This window comes from Narcine bancroftii, chromosome 1 (genome assembly GCF_036971445.1).
Source record: "Narcine bancroftii isolate sNarBan1 chromosome 1, sNarBan1.hap1, whole genome shotgun sequence".
NCBI classification, from domain to species: domain Eukaryota; kingdom Metazoa; phylum Chordata; class Chondrichthyes; order Torpediniformes; family Narcinidae; genus Narcine; species Narcine bancroftii.
This window is the reverse complement of record NC_091469.1, coordinates 151938833-151957719: the sequence shown is the minus strand read 5'-3', so window position 1 is coordinate 151957719 and position 18887 is coordinate 151938833. Positions and strand designations below refer to the sequence as shown.

The window sequence follows — 18887 nt, the reverse complement described above, 5'->3', positions numbered from 1 at the left end:
CATTCTATCTGGGAATCCTCCAACCAGATGGCATTAACATTGACTTCTCTGATTTCTGTTAGAACACCCCCATCTTTCCCTGTTTCCTTTCTTCGTCTCTCTCTCTCTCTCTCCCCCCTCCTTTCTATCTGCTTTCACAGAGCCAAAAACAACCTCATCTCTCTCTCCCAAGCAATTCTCATTTTTCCACTCTCCTATCCTCTTATCGTATACAATTAACACCTTTTGTCTATTGGTCTGTACTCTTCCCTCTGCCATTCTTTCCTTTTCACCAGTCTTTTAATACAGACGTCTGTCTGTTTTTAACTCATACCTTGAGGAAAGGCTCAGGCCCGAAACGTCGGTAATGCATCTTGAACTCCAATGGATGCTGGAAGATTTGCAGAGTTCCTCCAGCATTTCTGTGTTTTTACACAATTACAGCATCTGCCGATTTTCATGTTTAACACCCTTCCATATTAACTCTATTGCCCATATTAGGTCCATAGTCCTCTCTGAAATATTGTCAGTAGCCCAGCTTCATCCACTCTCTCAGGCAATGCTTTCCACTCTCTGGATGAATAAGATACCCCTCATGCCCCCTCTGAATCTCTTCCCATTTACCCTGAACCAATGTCCTCTCGTTCTATGGGAGAAAATGTTTCCTGCAATCTACCCCATCAGTAGCCATAATTGTGTCCCCTCTTTACCTCCTCTGCTCTGGGAAGAAGACTTAGTTTCTTCAGCATCTCATAACTCAACTGCTCCATTCCAGGTCACATCCTGGCGAATCTCCTCTGCACTATCTCCAACACTATCACATCCTTCCAAAACCTAGGTGAGCAGATCAGTGTGCACTCCTACTTCAGCTGAGGTCTGACCAAGATTTTACAAAGTTGGAGCATAACCTCCCTACCTCTATGTTCAATGCCCCATACATGAAGGCCAGTGTTGTATGAGCCACTTGGTCTTCATGTGTTACGATCTTGAAATATCTATGGACTTGTATACTGAGCTCCCTCTGCTCCTTCATACATAGACTCTACTATTCATGGTATACATCCTTTCACCTTTAGTGCCAACATTCAGATGTGATATTGCATTGTGGCACATCTTCCTTTGAGGATTTACAAGCTTCTGTGATACTATTTTGAAAAGAAGTAATAATCTATTCAGTGTCTTGATAAAATGTTTGGTATATTTTAATATGCAAAGAACCAGTGCTTATAATTGCATTGCTGTTTTGTCAACTTGTGCGCAAATTCAGTGTTGCATTTCCAACATTACAATGATTTTTGCTTCCAAAAATACTTCACTTGGCTGTAAAGTACGTCCTGGGGTTCGAAGGTGTCGAGCATAAATTCAATGTTTTTCTTTCTTTCAGGAATGTTCAGAAGAATCACTGCAGCTGCCACTAAGTTGACTACGGGGAATGACTGTGATGGAAGCTTCTACACACTGGAGACCTTGAACAACCTGGTTCAAACCATCATTCCCACTCATCCATCTCTGGTGCTACTTTGGTGCCAGATTTTGCTTCTTGTTAACTACACAAATTACAGCTGGTGGTCAGAGGTGCATCAGACACCAAAGTAAGTAAAGAAAATGACAGGGTTTTACCTCCCTGATTAATACAGAAACCGTTTTCTGTGCTTGCTTCTCTTTGGATATGAAAAATCTCTCTCTTAGTACAGTGGGAATAAAATGGAGAGGATCTACTACAGCTGCTGCCTGTAGCTATTGAAATGCCTGGATTTTCAACTGCCTTCATGAAATTCCTTCTTGAATAGGTGCATGGGAGAGACTGTGCGCAGACTGGGAGATCGCTTCTCTGAGCACCTTCGCTTCGTCCGTACCAGTTACAGAAATCCCCCCGGTAGCCAACCATTGCAGTTCTGTCCATGACCTTGTGCCACTATCCCACCAAGACCACTCGTAAATTGGAGGAACAACACCTGATTTTCCGTCTGGGCACTCAAGTTATCGGAATGTGGTCTAGTTGCTGGTCAGTGGGACTCGGCAGAATAATAGTTCAGCACGAGCTGTATGGGGTGAAGGGCCTATATCTTTTAAATTTGGACATACAGCATGGTAACAGGCCCTTTTGGCCCACGAGCCCAATTAACCTGCACTCCCTGCATGTTTTTGAAGGGTGGAAGGAAATCTGAAAACCTGGAGAAAACTTGCACAGATATGGGGAGAACGTGCAAACTCCTAACACACAGCACCGGACGTACAGGACCTAGTCTTGTTTCTGTGTGCAGTGTTCATGTTTTTAAAAGTCATGATTGTACCGACCTCTACAGCTTCCTCTGGCAGCTCTTTTCATTATCCCTTGTGTGGAAAGATTTCCCTCTTGTGACAATTGACCCGTCTATGCCACTCATGTTTATAAGGGCACTTCTCAGCCTTCTACAATCCAAGGAACAATGGCCCAGCCTTTCCTGATCACTCAAACTGTCTGCTTTGGTAACATTGCTAGCGCATGCCAGGGAGGAGCGAGGCACACTCCAATATCACTCCATGAGGTCTGATTGCTTCGGTTGTAATGCTGACGTCCCTGTACCTGTTGTAGAATGAGGGCGGGGTGATTTGTTTAACCTCGGTGGTCTGCGTCTAACTTCACGGTGCCCACAATTGCTAGCTCAGCTCCAAAAGGTTGCAGGTTCTGGGGATCAGCAGACTAGCACAGGGCACCAGCAAGGAGAACACTGCCCTTCAGAGGAGAAGCCTGGGGGAGAGCCGTACAGGGAAGGTGACCACAGCAGCAGGCCAGCGAGGAGCTTAGAGGGTAAAGGGCTCCCTGCAAGCTCTTAGAATCTGGTTTGTGGGTACTGGTATTCAGATCAAGATTCACAAGGATGCTGATGTTGAGCTGAGCCTCGAGGCCGCAGCCGTTAATAGCTTCATAATCGTATAAGGGGTTTGGAAGGTAACTTGGACGCCCAGAGCTTGGTCTCACTGCTGGAACAGGCAGAGGCCATGTGGGTAAAGGGCTTTTAGGAGCGTATGAGGCAGTGGCATTGGAAGAAGTGGATGGATGCACGGACCAGACACGCAATGTCTGAGAGAGCCCCTTTGCTGCTCTTTCTTGGAGCACTGGACTAGTGGCACCTGTTTGTGGGAAAACAGAAATAAACAATTTTCTGTGCATCATGTTTTTAAAAGCCATGATTGTAACCTTGAAAGTATTTTTTGCAATGTGATTTATAGCTGATGGTCAAAGCCTGAAATCCTATTTTGAGGAAAGATTTGATCTGTAAGAAAAAAAATAAACCTTGCTATCTTATCTTCTTTCTGCAGAAGACATAGCTTGTCTAGCACTAAGCTGCTGAGTCTTCAGATATCTGAAAATGGGGATTCAAAATCAGCTTCTAACCCGGGCATGTGCAACAGGGAAATTGTTCGAAGAGGCGCCCTCATTCTGTTCTGCGATTACGTGGTAAGGTTATTTGAAATCTCCAGCAAAAATGAATGTGATCTTGTTTTAATTGCACAAAACTACATAAAATTCAGGGTTCATTTCACTTTCGTGCCCATAAAGTACAAGAGCAGGAAAAGACTAATGGCCCTTTACAGTCATAGAGTTAGTTGTCCAGCACGGAAACAGGCCCTTCAGCCCAACTCATCAAGGCGAGCCAAGTTGCCCACCTGAGCTAGTCTCATTTGTCTGTGTTTGGCCTAGATCACTCCAAAGCTTTCCTATCCATGCACTTGTCTAAATGTCTTTTAAATGATGTAATTATACCCACATCGACTGCTAATTCTACATAACTAAGAACCACAGTGTGGAAAAATTAGAAAAAGATTGTGACCATTATCCTTAACAAGGCTTCTCATGGTTTTATAAACTTTCATGGTTCCCCCCTCTCATACTCAAGGGAAAAAAAAACACATTCTAATCAATCCAGTCTTTCCTTGTAACCCTGGTTACATCATTGAACCTGATTTTAAATTTAGATGTTCTTCTTCTTTGGCTTGGCTTCGCGGACGAAGATTTATGGAGGGGGTAAAAAAGTCCACGTCAGCTGCAGGCTCGTTTGTGGCTGATAAGTCCGATGCGGGACAGGCAGACACAGTTGCAGTGGCTGCAGGGGAAAATTGGTGGGTTGGGTGTTGGGTTTTTCCTCCTTTGCCTTTTGTCAGTGAGGTGGGCTCTGCGGTCTTCGTCAAAGGAGGTTGCTGCCCGCCGAACTGTGAGGCGCCAAGATGCACGGTTTGAGGCGATATCAGCCCACTGGCGGTGGTCAATGTGGCAGGCACTATATGTACAGCACTATAAAATAGGCCCTTCCGGCCCACAAGCCCATGGTGCCCAATTATATCCAACTGACCTACAACCCACATATGTTTTCGAGGGTGGGAGGAAGCCGGAGCACCCAGAGGAAACCAGCACAGACACGAGGAGAATGTACAAACTCCTTTCAGGCACCTTGGGATCAGAACCTGGGTCACTAGTTCTGTAACAGCATTGCGCTAACTGTGCCTCCCGTTCTTGCTCAGTGACCTCTTTCATTTTGATTGGCCACCTGAACTGTGCCCATTACTTTGAGGGTACTGAACCAATATTTTTGTGCTGTTGTGACATGATTTTCCAACTCTTAAGATAAGAATTTATTACATCATACACAAGTAGGAAGTACAGATTTACTGAAGTTCTTACAGGTGCTCTTGCACTTACTGTTCTGACCGATGCCAAGTGCCTCCTTCACCTCTCTCTCCTTATGTCGCCTCTTCAGGAAACCATTTTCCTGGACCTGTAAGTCTCCCTGTTCTATAACACTCTAAAGGGCTCTGCCATTTACTGTTCAAGACCTGCCCTGGTTAAACTTAAACACAGTGCAATATTTTGCACTTGTCTGAGTTTAAAGGAGACATGTGAGGCAAATATTTACATCGTGAGTGGTAAGAACTTGGAACAAGCTGCCAGGAAGAGTGTTGGAAGCAGGTTCAATAGCAGCATTTAAGAGGCTTCCAGATAGGCACACAAATATGAAGGGATATCTTATCAAGTCCAATGAGCAGTTTTAGAGTAATTTGGACATGTTTAACACAGAAATGTGGGCTGAAGGGCCTATTCCTGTGCTGTACATTTCTAGGCTCAAAATTCCATCTGCCACTCCCTCCCTCCCTCCCACCAGTTGATCTAGATACTTTTGTAATCTTAGATTACCTTTTTCACTGTCTTCTATGCCACCAGTTTTGGTGTGACCTGCAAACTTGCTCACTGCCTTCTGATCCCAATTGTAATACAGATGATAAACAAGAATGGACTCACTGCTGATCCCTGTACACACTGCTGGTCCAAGGTCTCCAATCTGAGCACAACCTCCCACCAACAACCTCTGATTCCTCCATACCTACTTTCTGTCTAATTGACAAGCTCTTTCTGGATCCCATGTGATATGACCTTCCTGATAAGCCTTGTTAAAATCCACGTAGACACCGTGCTTGTCAATCCTTTCAAAAAAAAATTCAAGCAAATTTTTGAGATGCAATTACTTGGGCACAAATCCATGCTGAAAATCCCATGCCTGTCATTACCTTTCCTAAATGCCTGTAGATTGTCCTACAGGATCTCCTCCAGTGTCTTTCCTACTTCTGGGTGACACAGTTAGCATAGTGCAGTGCTGTTACAGTGCCAGTGACTGGGTTTCCCATCCGGCGCTATGTGTAAGGAGTTTGTACATTCTCCTCTTTTTGCGTGGGTTTCTTCCCACTGTTCAAAATGTACCTGGGTTGTAGGACAATTGGGTGTGATTGGGCAGCAAGGGCTGGAAGGGCCTGTTACCGTGCTAAATGTCTAAATTGAATTATGGGTTCATTCGTCTACTGCATTAGCCACCTTCCAATCTATGGCAAATGATGTTAAATAAGACACTAAAAAATAATAGAATTCAACCATTCAGCCCATCAAGTCTGCTCCACTATTCAAATCATCAATAATGTATTATTCCTTTCAACCCCATTTTCCTGCCTCCTCCCTGTAATGTTTGATGCATTCATTAATCAAGAATCTATCAACCTCTGCTTTAAATGTTCCACATCCATGTGTGGCAAGAATTCCACAGATTCACTAACTTCTGGCAGAAGAAATTTCTCCTTGTCTTTGCTCTAAAGGGACATCCTTTTATTCTGATGCTGTACCCTTGGGTCCTGGAAATATTTTCACGCCCACTCTATCTGGCTCTTTCAATATTTGGTATATTTCAATGAGATCTCTCATCCTTCTAAACTCTTGCAAGTCCAGGCCTGGAGCCATTAAATATTCTTCATACACTAACCATTTCATCCCCAAGATCATTATTGTAAGCCTCCTCTAGACCCTCTCCATCCAGCAAATCCTTCCTTGGATCAATGCATCAACAATACATCTAAATTTAAATTTACACATACAGCACGGTAACAGGCCATTTCAGCCCACAAGTCCATGCCACCCAATTACACCCTATTAACCTACACTCTGGTACATTTTTGAATGGTGGGAGGAAACCAGAGAACCTGGAGGAAACTCGCGCAGACACGGGGAGAACTTACAAACTCTTTACAGACAGTGCAGGATTCAAACCCTGGTCCTGATCGCTGGTTCTGTAAAGGCATTGTGCTAACTGCTCCACCAATTGTGCCGCCCTGACCACTTGCCAACCATGCCACCCTTTGCTTTTATATTTTAATCCTCGCAAAATGAATGCCAATGTTGCATTGGCCTTCCAACTCAACCTACAAGTTAATCTTCAGGAAATCTTGCACCAGTTCTCCCAAGTCCCTTTGGACCTCCATTTTCTGATATCAAATAATCTATGCCTTTATTCCTTCGACCAAAGTGCATGACCATACACTTCCTTATACTCTATTCCATCTGTCACTTAGCCCATTCTCTCAACTTGTCCAAATTCCTATGCAGACTCTCTGCTTCCATCGATACCATCATTTAAATCAGCCATTCTTAACTGGCCCATACACTCCCCCCCTTTTTTTTAACCCTGGAGCCCACAGCATACTTAAGTGGGGGCTCACAGACTGAAACCCTAAATATTTTTTGTTTTTTATGGAGTTGGTAGTAGAGAAATACAGGAGAAATCAATTAAACTTAACTGCTTCACAGGGAAGGGGGCTCATAAACTCTGAGCAGAGGCATATCCAAAAAAAAAGCTTTAGAATAGCTGATCTGAATTATTTAGAAACATGAACAGTAGTGGACCCAAGATCAACCTCTGCAGAACACCACTGGTCACCACCAGCCATCCAGAAAAGGATCCCTGTTCCCACTCTTTGCTATATGCCCGTAAGCCAATTTTCTATCCATGCTAGACCCTTTCCTGTCATACCATGCACTCCTATTTTCTTTAGTCGTCTGTGCAACACCTTGTTCCAAGTAAACAACATCCACTGTCTCTCCTTCATCTGATCTGCTTGTTACTTTCTCGAAGAATTCCAACAGATTTGTCAAGCGAGATCTCCCCTGAACGAAACCATACTGACTTCGCCCACTTTATCTTGTCAATGTCTGCCACTTCCCCCGAAAATTCCTCCATTGAATTTTATTGAATTATTTCAATGTTGTGCAGGTTTCATGCCAATTTTACAGCACTGTCGTGAGCTATTGGTCATATTAGTCTTGTTCGACCAATTTTTGGTCATGTGCAGCTCCCATCATTCTGCTCTCATCTTGTATATCCAGCGGCTCATTTAAATGAGGGCAAAATGCTGTCTTGTTCTGTGAATCAATGATACGAGAGCTTATTGTCCATATACACAAGTGTGCAGGTGCCCTGAAATTCTGATACTTGTTTCAGCCACACGGGCTACATAAGATGCAACAACTACAGTTGTATAAATGAGACAGAAAAAGAGTATTAATTACATCCTGATGAATATTTTGACATGGTTTAAATTATATCGGAAAAACTATTAAAATCAGTGTGACCCAGATAATGAACTAATTTGTGTAAAATCGTAAAAAAAATGTGAACTGGTGCTGATTTCTGCCATTTTTGTTGCAGTGTCAAAATCTTCATGATTCCGAGCATTTGACTTGGTTGATAGTCAATCATGTCCAAGATCTCATCAATCTTTCTCACGAACCTCCAGTGCAAGACTTCATCAGTGCTATTCATCGCAATTCTGCTGCCAGTGGGCTCTTCATTCAAGCCATCCAGTCTCGGTGTGACAATCTTGCGACAGTAAGTCAGATCTTCCCTCTAATAACATTGCTGTAAGCATATAATCATTCAACTGCTCAGCTAATCTTGCACTGGAGAGCTTGGTTTTGGGCAATGGATTGGCTGGAGCTCCTGTTTGAGGAAGAACTGGTTTGGATTCTCAGTCAGATCTGGGCTAGTTGAACTTGATTCTTTTGTGTTTGGAGCAATAAGTTAAATTGTTTATTGTCACGTACCAAGTTGGTGAAAAAGCTTTATTTTGTGTGCCATCCAGGCAAGTTAACTAATTTTTAAGTTCAGTGGATCAAAATTTGAGGGTGCAGTGTTACAGTAAATCAAAATATTACTGGGTTTAGTGATACAAGGAGAATGAGCAGAGTCCTTGCTTAAGAAAAGACGTGTTAACGTTAGAGAGGGTTCACGTTAGAGAGGGTTCAAAGGAGGTTTACAAGGATGATTCCAGGAATGAAAGGATTGTCATATGAAGAAATGGGGGTGGGGGGGGGGGGGGGAAATCTCATTGAATCATTTCAAATGTTGAAAGGCATGGACAGAATAGATGTAGAAAGATTATTTCCTCTGGTAGGAGAGTCTAGGACAAGAGGGCACAGCTTCAGGAGTGAAGGGTGTCCACTTAAAACAGTAATGTGGAAGAATTTCTGAAGCCAGAGCGTGGTGAATCTGTGGAATTTGTTGCCACAGGCAGTTGTGGAGGCTAAGCCATTGGGTGCATTTCATGCAGAGATTGACAGGGTTTTGATTAGCTAGGGAGGGCATCAAGGTAATAGGGAGAAGGCTGGACAGTGGGGCTGGGTGGGAAAATGGATCAGCTTATGTTTGAATGGTGGGGCAGATTTGGTGGGCTGAGTAGCCTATTTCTCCTCCTGTGTCTGTTGGCCCAAAAATACAGTTAAGCATCTCTTACCAATGAAAGGACCACTCATGAATTTGATAAGTTTGGAACAAAACTGTCTTCAAGTGCAATGCTGTTGCAGTGCCAGCGATCTGGACTAGGGATCGAATCCCATGCTGTCTGTAAGGAATTTGTATGTTTTCCCTGTGATTTCGTGGGTTTTCTCCAGGAGCTTGGTTTCCTCTCACCCTTCAAAATGTACCAGGGGTTGTATTTCAATTGGGGTAATTGACTGGCACGGGCTTGTGGGCTGAAATGACCTGTTACCATGCTGTACGTCTAAATTTAAAAAAAATATAAATTCTGTTTAAACTTTCTGGAATCTCGGCTCAGAAATGGGTTCATCAGCTAACCCAGTCAACATAATTTCTACTTTAATCGCATTTTTATTCTTCCCATATTCTATCACTCACCTGTTTTATAAATGATACAGTGTAATAACACTGAAATACTTGTTGTAGGAAAACAATACTTAGTAGATAAAAAAAAACAAGATATCTGTCTTTGAGGCCAATGTCAGAACATCCTTCAAGAGGCTAAACCCTCGCAAACTGTCAGGCTGTGATGGCGTACCTGGCAGCGTACTGAAAATCTGTGCCAATCAACTTGCTGGAGTGTTCACGGACATTTTGAATCTCTTATTACACAAGTTCCCACCTGCTTCAAAAGGGCATCAATCATCATGGTGTCCAAGAAGAACGGAATGAGTTGCCTCGATGACTATCGCCCAGTACCACTCACATGTACTTGGATGAATTTGAGAGGTCGGTCATGGCCAGAATTAACTTGTACCTAAGTAAAGACCAGGACTCACTCTCTCGACCCAAAGATTTTTTTAAATTGGGGACCTTACTGAAATGGCTTTATTACATAAAGTAGATAAATTTCAAATGGCATTTTTGAGATTGGCTTTAGCAGTAGCAAGGACATGTTGAGCTGTTTCATGGAAAGATCAGATGAAGCTTAGCTTACAAAGGTGCCATTCAGAAATGAGGTCATGTATACCAATGGAGAAGATAACATAATTTAAGAGATCAATATTATAGATTTTAAATGGTTTGGAGCCCAAATTTGGATTATTGTAATTTGAAAATCTGAAACTGGTTGTGTGCGGCTGGATCTCTACATTGAATATTAAATCAATGACTGAAGTTGTTCTTATCTCTTTTATGGGAAATAGGGGAGTAGATTTAGGTTGGGGCAGGGTTAGGTTGTAGATTTTTTTATTTTAGATTCTGTAGTTTTTTTTCTAGAAACCATGTAAATTGCTTTAATTCTGTAATTATGGTTATTACTTTGTTTTCTAATAAATAAAATATTTTAAAAAAGACCAGGACTCACTACAATTGGCTCACTGCCATAATCGGTACACAGCAGATGCAATCTCACTGATTCTCCACTCAGCTCTGGATCATCTTGACCACAGCAACATGTACATCAGGCTGCTTTTTATTAATTACAGCTCAGCTTTCAACACCATCATCCCCGCATTAGAGGTCAGCAAACTCCAAAACCTGGGCCTCTGCAACCGGATCCTTGACTTCTCATCAGAAGACCACAATCAGTGTGAATCTGTAACAACGTCTCCTCCTCACTGACAATCAACACAGGCATGCCTAAAGGATGAGTGTTAGCCCACTGCTTTACTCCCTCTACACCCATGACTGGGTGGCCAGGCACAATTCAAATAGCATCTACAAATTTGCCAATGGCACCACAACCATTGGCGGTATCACAGATGGGAATGAGGAAGCATACAGGAGGGAGATAGATCAGCTCATTGAGTGGTGTCTCAACAACAACCTTGCACTCAATATGAGAAAAACTAAGGAACTGATTGTGGACTTCAGGAAGGGAAACCAGGAAAACACAAACCAGTCCTCATCAAGAGTTCATCAGTGTAAAGGGTAAAGTTCTTGGGTGTCAACATCACTGAAGATCTCTCATGGGGGCTTTATGTTGATGCAATATTGAAGAAGGCTTGCCAGCGGCTACACTTCATGAGGAGATTTGGTATGTCACTAAAGACTTTTGCAAGTTTTTACTGGAGAGCTTTCTGACTGGTTGGATCATTGGTATCTACATAAAAAGATGACGGAGAGTATTGAACTCAGCCACCGCCTTCGTGGACATTTGTCTTCATTCCATTAAAGACATCTATAAGAGGCAGTGTCTCAAGAAAGCAGCCTCTATCATCAGGGACCCTCACATCTCAGGCCCTCTTCACACTGCTATCAACAGGAAGGAGGTCCAGGAACCTGAACACCCAATGGTGCAAAACCAGCTTCTTCCCCTCCGCCATCGGATCTCTGAATGGACAATGAACCCCAGATACGGCCTCACTTTCTCCTCTTCTTTGGCACAAATGTATTTTAAAAAAATGTGATTTATACCAATTTTTGCTTCAGTAATGCTGCCGCAAACCAATGAATTTTGCGAAACATGATCACGACCATTAATTCTGATTCTGAAATAACTACAATAGTTATATATTATAAAAATAAATGCAGAAGATGGATAATGTTCACACTTACCAGGGTGCAATAAAAAACGGTGTTGCAATGGTGCAGAGAGTTCTATTTGTAATGTCGGAGTATTTTATGATTGACGTGGTGGCAATTTACAGCAAGCAATTAACTGAGCCGCAGCACATCTTTGGGCTATGGGAGGAAACCAGAGCATTTGGGGGGAAGCACACACAGTTACAGAGAATGTTCAAACCTTACACAGACAGCGCTGGAGGTCAGGATTGAACCCAGACCACCGGAGCTGTGAGGCAGCAGTTCTGTGAGCTGTCCATTGTGTCATCCCAGATTGGAGGAGCAAATGTTTCCTTTCATACACCACCTTTCACAACCTCAGGATGCCCCAAACCCCCACTTAACTAGTGAAGTACTTTTGTAGTCACTGGCTGTGTCCATGCCAACCTGTGCACCCATATCCATTTCTCTCTTTCTCTTCCAGCCCACCACGTTGAAGAAAACACTACAGTGCTTGGAGGGAATCCATCTCAGCCAGTCAGGTGCAGTCTTGATGCTGTACGTCGACAAGCTCATCAGCACTCCTTTCCGAGTGCTGGCTCGGATGGTGGACACACTAGCTTGCCGGCGAGTTGAGATGCTTTTGGCTGAAAGCTTGCAGGTAAAGAAAAAGGAGGCTGGCAACTTCATTTAGATTGTGAGTCCTGTACTTTTAACTGGACGCAGTGATGTAATTTCTCAATGCTCTCACTGGTTAACTCCTGCATGTCATAAACAAAAGCACAACTTGATCCTTCTGGCACCTCTGGCTTTGCAATAGGCAGCTGAGTGCAGAATTCTTGCCCGATGTTGACTGTGTGGTTTACAAAGTTGCCTTTCGTTCCTGTAGTAATTTTCACCGGAGTATTCTCAAGCAAAAGGAGCCTGGGGAAACGTTAAGGCTTCCAACCATTCTAAATGGGGCCACACAATCCCTCTGGAGGCTCCAGCACATTTTGGAGGGGGACCACGGTCTGAAATGTTTTTCATGTAGTCGGTAGAGAAGTACAGAGGAAACCAACTAAGCTTGACTTCTTTGCAGGGAAAGGGGCCCATAAACTTTGAGTAGAGTCCGAGGAGGGGTGGGGCCATAGCCGAAAATAAAGGTTGAGATTGGCTGCTTAAGCGATACACTAAAGTGCTGGAGAAACTCAACAGGTCATGCAGTGTTGCCTAGAGATGCTGTTTTGCCTGAGTTATCCAACACATTTGTGTATTGCACTTCAATCACAGAGTATGCAGACTTTTTGGTTTGACTCGGGAAATGTTAAGACAGGTGACGCAAATTCCATTTAGTGTCAGTATTTGAGCTGTTATATTATGCAATCAGTGAAAAGAAAAATCATCAGATCCTGGAAATGTGGAATAAAAAGAACAAATGCTGGAAATCCCCAGCTGGCCAGGCAGCACCTGTGGAGGTGAACTTGTGGCAAATGGGTGCTCAGGACTTGGTAGAAGTAGCAGTTTTGAATAAGCTAAAAAATAACAGAGGGTGGATGACAGGAGATTGACAGGCAGACTTCAGGACAGTCTGTAGGTGCCAAGCACGTGGAAGAATTTGATTGGCCTGGGGGAGGGGTGGAGTTCAGTAGTTTTGAGTGGATTAAGGACCACACTAACAGCACCTGAGTGGTTGAACTTAAATTTTTGATGTTGCCCATTCGTTTAAACACCAGATAATGTGACAAGATCTCAGATTTGCATTAGAATTTGGAGACACAATGAAGTTAATTTGCAACATGCAGACAGTGTGACCTATTAGAGAGGAAAGCACAAAATGTGGCCAAAGTGAAATGGGATCTTGGGTGCAGACTGTTTCACCAGGACAGTGTCTACTCCGGTACCTCCATGCTCCCTTCCATACTTCCCCATGGACCACACCGCCCTTCTCAAACTTCACACACCAAAGGTTCATTACATGGTTTGGCTCGTTAAAGCCACTCGAGCACTTTGTGTTTTGTGGTCTCAATTTTCTTATTAACGCTTCTGGTCTCTCTCCAGAATAGTGTTGCCCAAGTGCCACGTGAAGAGCTGGAAAGGATTCAGCGGTATCTGCAGACCACGTGCCTGGCACAAAGGTAGTAAATCTGTCCAGGCCATTTCTGTTGGGATATTGATGGAAAGCAAGGGCGGGACCACCCTTGGCCTTTGTGATTCGGCTGGCTGAAGAAACAAAATTGAACTGTTACGTCTGAACTTTGGGATATTCACAGAGTGGGATGAAGGTCTTTGGACCGTCACTCCCAGGGCTGGCAGCATTATGGCTGCGTCGCTTCTGGGCCGGGCAGTGTTGTTACTGTGTAACTCCTGGACCAGGCAGCATTGTGGTTCTATATCTCCAAGACCAGGTGGCATTGCGGCTGCATTTCTCCTGGGCCGGGCAGTGTTGTTACTGTGTAACTCCTGGACCAGGCAGCATTGTGGTTCTATATCTCCAAGACCAGGTGGCATTGCGGCTGCATTTCTCCTGGGCCGGGCAATGTTGTTACTGTGTAACTCCTGGACCAGGCAGCATTGTGGTTCTATATCTCCAAGACCAGGTGGCATTGCGGCTGCATTTCTCCTGGGCCGGGCAGTGTTGTTACTGTGTAACTCCTGGACCAGGCAGCATTGTGGTTCTATATCTCCAAGACCAGGTGGCATTGCGGCTGCATTTCTCCTGGGCCGGGCAATGTTGTTACTGTGTAACTCCTGGACCAGGCAGCATTGTGGTTCTATATCTCCAAGACCAGGTGGCATTGCGGCTGCATTTCTCCTGGGCCGGGCAATGTTGTTACTGTGTAACTCCTGGACCAGGCAGCATTGTGGTTCTATATCTCCAAGACCAGGTGGCATTGCGGCTGCATTTCTCCTGGGCCGGGCAATGTTGTTACTGTGTAACTCCTGGACCAGGCAGCATTGTGGTTCGATATCTCCAAGACCAGGTGGCATTGCGGCTGCATTTCTCCTGGGCCGGGCAATGTTGTTACCTCATAACTTCCAGGCCATGTGGTGTTGCTACTGCGTCACTCCTGAGGTGGGTGACGTTCTTGCTGCATCGCTCCCGGATGGGGAAGCATTGGCTCCACATGTACCATTTGATCAGATATCTAGTCTTGACATGTCCCTCTATATTCATCGTAACCCATGATTTATTTCCATGATCTCTCAGACACCAAAGACTCTATTCACTGCTGGATCGGTTCCGGGCAACGGTTGCAGCAGACACGGTCAGTCCGCCTCCTAATGTGACCTCTCACCCACTGGATGGGCACAAGCTGTCTGCCATGGAATCGATCGTTGTGGACAAGGTGAGATACCTGGGCTGACGAAGCTGTCTTTCAAATGGCCTGATCATTTGTGGTGTCAGGCTGGACAAGTTTCTGTTTAACGCCAGCAATTTAACCTTGAGCAAGCAGTGTTTCAAAAACTCAAAAGGAGACTGCAACTTAAATAATGTAATTTTTAAAGTAATTAATGTTAAAAACTCAAATTGCTGTGGCCAATTTTCATGTTGAGGTTGAGGTTGAAGTTTAAATATAATGAAAGACTTTGATCCAATGTGAAGGGTCGGTGTTTGGAGGGTTACTAATTTAAGATTACAGGAAATATTAACTTGGGTGGAATTTCTTTATTTCAAAAAGTTCATGAAAAGTTTTGTTCCAGGGAAGGCCTGAAAAAGCGAATGATATCTTTTGAAGGACAAATTGGGTAAATACTCGAGGATGAGCACGTGCAAACATAAAGGCGGTGCAGTATTTGCAGAATTGTTTATTGAATCCCTCTGTCCGTAAGCCAGCAGAAAGTTGATAGCTGAATGGATTTCCACTTTGTTAACAGCTAGCTCCTATTGTCTTTGGGCAACAATTTCAATCTATGGCAGGCACCTGAAAATATTGTTCTTCTCCCGTTTGGTCTTAACCTGAAAATGCTTGACAGTTTATTTGCTGGCATTTCTGGTATCCTGTTCAAAACGAATTCCTCCATTGACTAAAACGGGGTCTACTGTGCACGGTATTCCGAGAAATCTCCTGGGCCACTAATATTGGCTGCAAATCTCAGCAACCAGACATCAACAGGTTGTCACAGAGTTGCCAATCTTCATGGAGTGTGCATTCTGATTTAAAATCGCCTTGAACAGCTAACAGTGATTTGGTCCCCTTCCCAATTCAGTAAAAGGGAGAGCACTAGTCTCGTGTCCTTATGGGGAGAAGGTAGAAGATAAGTAATCTCACGACATTGTTTTACGGGCTTAACTTTGAATAAATGGAAAAGGAAGGGAGAGGGGAAAAGGGGAGAAAATGACATTGTATATATTCAAGAGAAAAATGTCTATGTATTTTGGTCAGTATGGTTTATAGTGTGAAAAATAAAAAAGAACCAATTATCAGACTTTTTGAGTCCTAGAGTCACTCAGTCCAGAAACATAACCTTCAAACCATGATTTCTATGCAACATCACATACCCATCTGTTCTCATCCCACTTCAAGGCTTTGGTCCATAACTTTTTTCCTTGACAATATTGTCAAAAATTTGTTAGGAGACCTGTCTCCACCACACATCTGTTCTGGATTGCCACCACTGGTGTAAAAAAAAATCTCCAATCTTCTCTGAACCTTTTTTAATTTACTTGAAACCTATGGCCTCCAGCGACCAACCTTGTCTGTGCACTTCAGAATTTCATATACATTAAAACCCCCGGTATCTGACACCTATGCGAGTTGGTGTGTGCCAGCTTTGTGAATTTTCTGGTTACTTGAGACTTGCCCTTACAATGCCATTGATTCAAACAGCTGCTCTGACCAAAGCCCAACCAAGGCCCCCACTGGCTGAATATTTGCTCCCATCTTCACCAAAGGTTTACGTGTTACTTCAGAGAATATTTACAATTTTATTCCAGTTTTATTTAATTTTTTAAATGTATCTAATATTTATTTCTTCCAAAAAAAAATTTTTGCCGGTGGCTTGAATTCTAGATAATAGGGATTTTACTGTACTACCAAGTCCCTATCAGACTTTTACTGGCTTAAAAACATTACAGTAACTCTGAAGTTAATCAGATCGTAAGTTGGGAGAAATGGGATAGTTGGAATAATCTTTAAAAGTTATGTGATATGAAATAATCTGTATATTGTCTTGTTTTGTTAGGATTGGTATGTATCACTTACTAAATTCCAGTGCTGCAACCACTCGAATGCAGCTTTGATGGAGTGCACTGAATTACTTGATAAGCTTCCTGAAGAGGACCTCCACTTAGTCATGACAGCCAAGGTACTGGTTATTGGAGGTGGCATAGAAATGGTATTCCTTAATCAAACCATGGGTAGAACTTGAAAGTCTACAAGTGCTGTGATTGTAGTAAAATCATCCAGGGGCAGCACGGCTGGTGTAGGGGTTAGTGCAATGCCTTTATAATGCCAGCTATTGGGACCGGGGTTCAAATCCTGTGCTGTCTGTAAAAAGTTTGTATGTTCTCCCTGTGTCTGCGTGGGTTTTCCCGGGGGCTCTGGTTTCCTCCCACCCTTCAAAGTGTACTGGGGTGTAGGTTAATTTGGTGTAAATTGGGTGGCACGGACTCATGGGCCAAAATGTCTAAATTAAAAATTTTAATTTAAAAATGCTGAGGAGCTCAGCTGGTTTTGCGGCGCCAGAGGAGATAAAGATATATTGCTGAGGTTTCAGGCCTGAGTCCTTCTTCAAGGAATAAGCAAAGAATAAACAAAAGACATGAAATCTCAGAACAGAGACGAGTGCTGGCTGGGGAAGGAGTCCAGACCAACAAAAGGTGTTAATAGGATATAATAAGGGAGAGGTGAAAATTGATTTTGTCAGTGTGAAAGGAGACAGTGGGAAAAGGAAGGGAGACAGAGCTGAGGGAAGGCAGATTGAAGTAACAACAACACATCTCCTGTCTGGGCACCCTCCAACTTCATGGCATTAACCGACTTCTCTGACTTTCGTTGAATCCCCCCTCCCCGACTCTTTATTTCTCACCCCCCCCCTCCATGGCCTTCCCCCAGCTTTGTTTAATTTCACACAGACAATATCAATTCTCACCACTTCCCTCATCATATCCAATGAACACTTTCGTTAGTCTGGACTCCCCTCCCACCCCACATGGCTCTATCTCTATTCTGAGATTAGCTGTTTTTTTGCTTATTTCTTGAAGATGGGCTCAGGCCCGAAATGGTGGCAATATGTCTTTATCTCCAATGAACGCTGAAAGACCGGCTGAGTTCCTCCAGCACTTTGGTGTATTTTTACCATATACCATGGGAACTGTGTTTTAGTTGAATGCAATAGATTGTGGCTTTCGTGCCACTCACTGTAGCAAATAACATTCACAGTTGCCCCGGAAGGTAGAAAGAGGAATTGGCCCAAGTATCAAGGTGCAGAGATTTAGGAGGAGTCCCGGTAGCTTGTCCAAAGTAGAAAGATTTCTTAAGGGTGTCATAAGAGACAGCCATTAATAAATTGCCCAGATTTATTACAGTCACTCGGGAAGATGTGGCCTAGATGTTCCATCCAAATAGTGGATTTAATGGTTGATAATGCATAGAGCAGCCACCAACTTGTGGCAAGGTAAAGATGCTCTATGCATTGCAAATTTCCATAGGTTATTGGAGTCTTGAGCCCATTCTACTTCAACCCTGTTTTCTTCATGGAAGCAGACTACGTATTTCTTTCATTTGCAGATAAATTGGTACATCTTTTAAAAGTACTAGCTGAAAAAAGTTAAATGGCGGCAGAGAAATGTCTCCTGTAGACTTTGTGATTCTATCTTTGAACATAGGGCTGTTCAAATTCCTGAGTTTGAACATCTCTGAGGACCTGTCCTGGGGCTTCCATGTCAATGCAATCACGAAGTAGGCTCACCACGATACTTTGTGAGGAGTTTGAGGGATTTGGTCCATCACCAAAGACTCTCAAGTTTCTGCAGATGTACCCTGGAGAGCATTCTGACTGGTATGGAGGTGCCTATGCACAGGATGGGAAAAGACTGCAGAGTGTCATTATGGCATTCAAGGACCTATACAAGAGGTAGTGTCTTAAGAAGGGGCCAGGCCAGGCCATGCCCTCTTCACACTGCTACCATCAGGGAAACAGTGTGAAAAGGAGCCTGAAGATGAGGACCCAGTGGCAAAAAAATCAGTTTCTTCCCTGCTGCCATTAGATTTCCGAATGAACAGTGAACCTTGGACACTCCTTCACTTTCTACTATTTTTTTTTGCGCTGTTTATTTATTTTGAAATGGAAATTAGCAATATTTGCACTGCTGGAAAACAAATTTTGTGACATGTTTATGACAATAAATTCTAACTCTGTTCTCCATGG

The 18887-nt window shown here is 43.4% G+C and overlaps 1 protein-coding gene across 3 annotated transcripts in view; it reads left to right on the top strand.

Annotated features, from left to right (window-relative positions):
* Nucleotides 1-18887, top strand: part of htt (huntingtin) — a 306184-nt gene that overhangs the window by 222401 nt on the left and 64896 nt on the right. For all 3 annotated transcript variants that reach the window (XM_069941879.1, XM_069941874.1, XM_069941888.1), the window contains exons 40-46: nucleotides 1364-1571; nucleotides 3283-3421; nucleotides 7983-8162; nucleotides 12019-12195; nucleotides 13575-13651; nucleotides 14725-14863; nucleotides 16701-16823. In XM_069941879.1, the coding sequence (XP_069797980.1) occupies nucleotides 1364-1571; nucleotides 3283-3421; nucleotides 7983-8162; nucleotides 12019-12195; nucleotides 13575-13651; nucleotides 14725-14863; nucleotides 16701-16823 (1043 nt within the window). The remainder of the gene's footprint in view (nucleotides 1-1363; nucleotides 1572-3282; nucleotides 3422-7982; nucleotides 8163-12018; nucleotides 12196-13574; nucleotides 13652-14724; nucleotides 14864-16700; nucleotides 16824-18887) is intronic.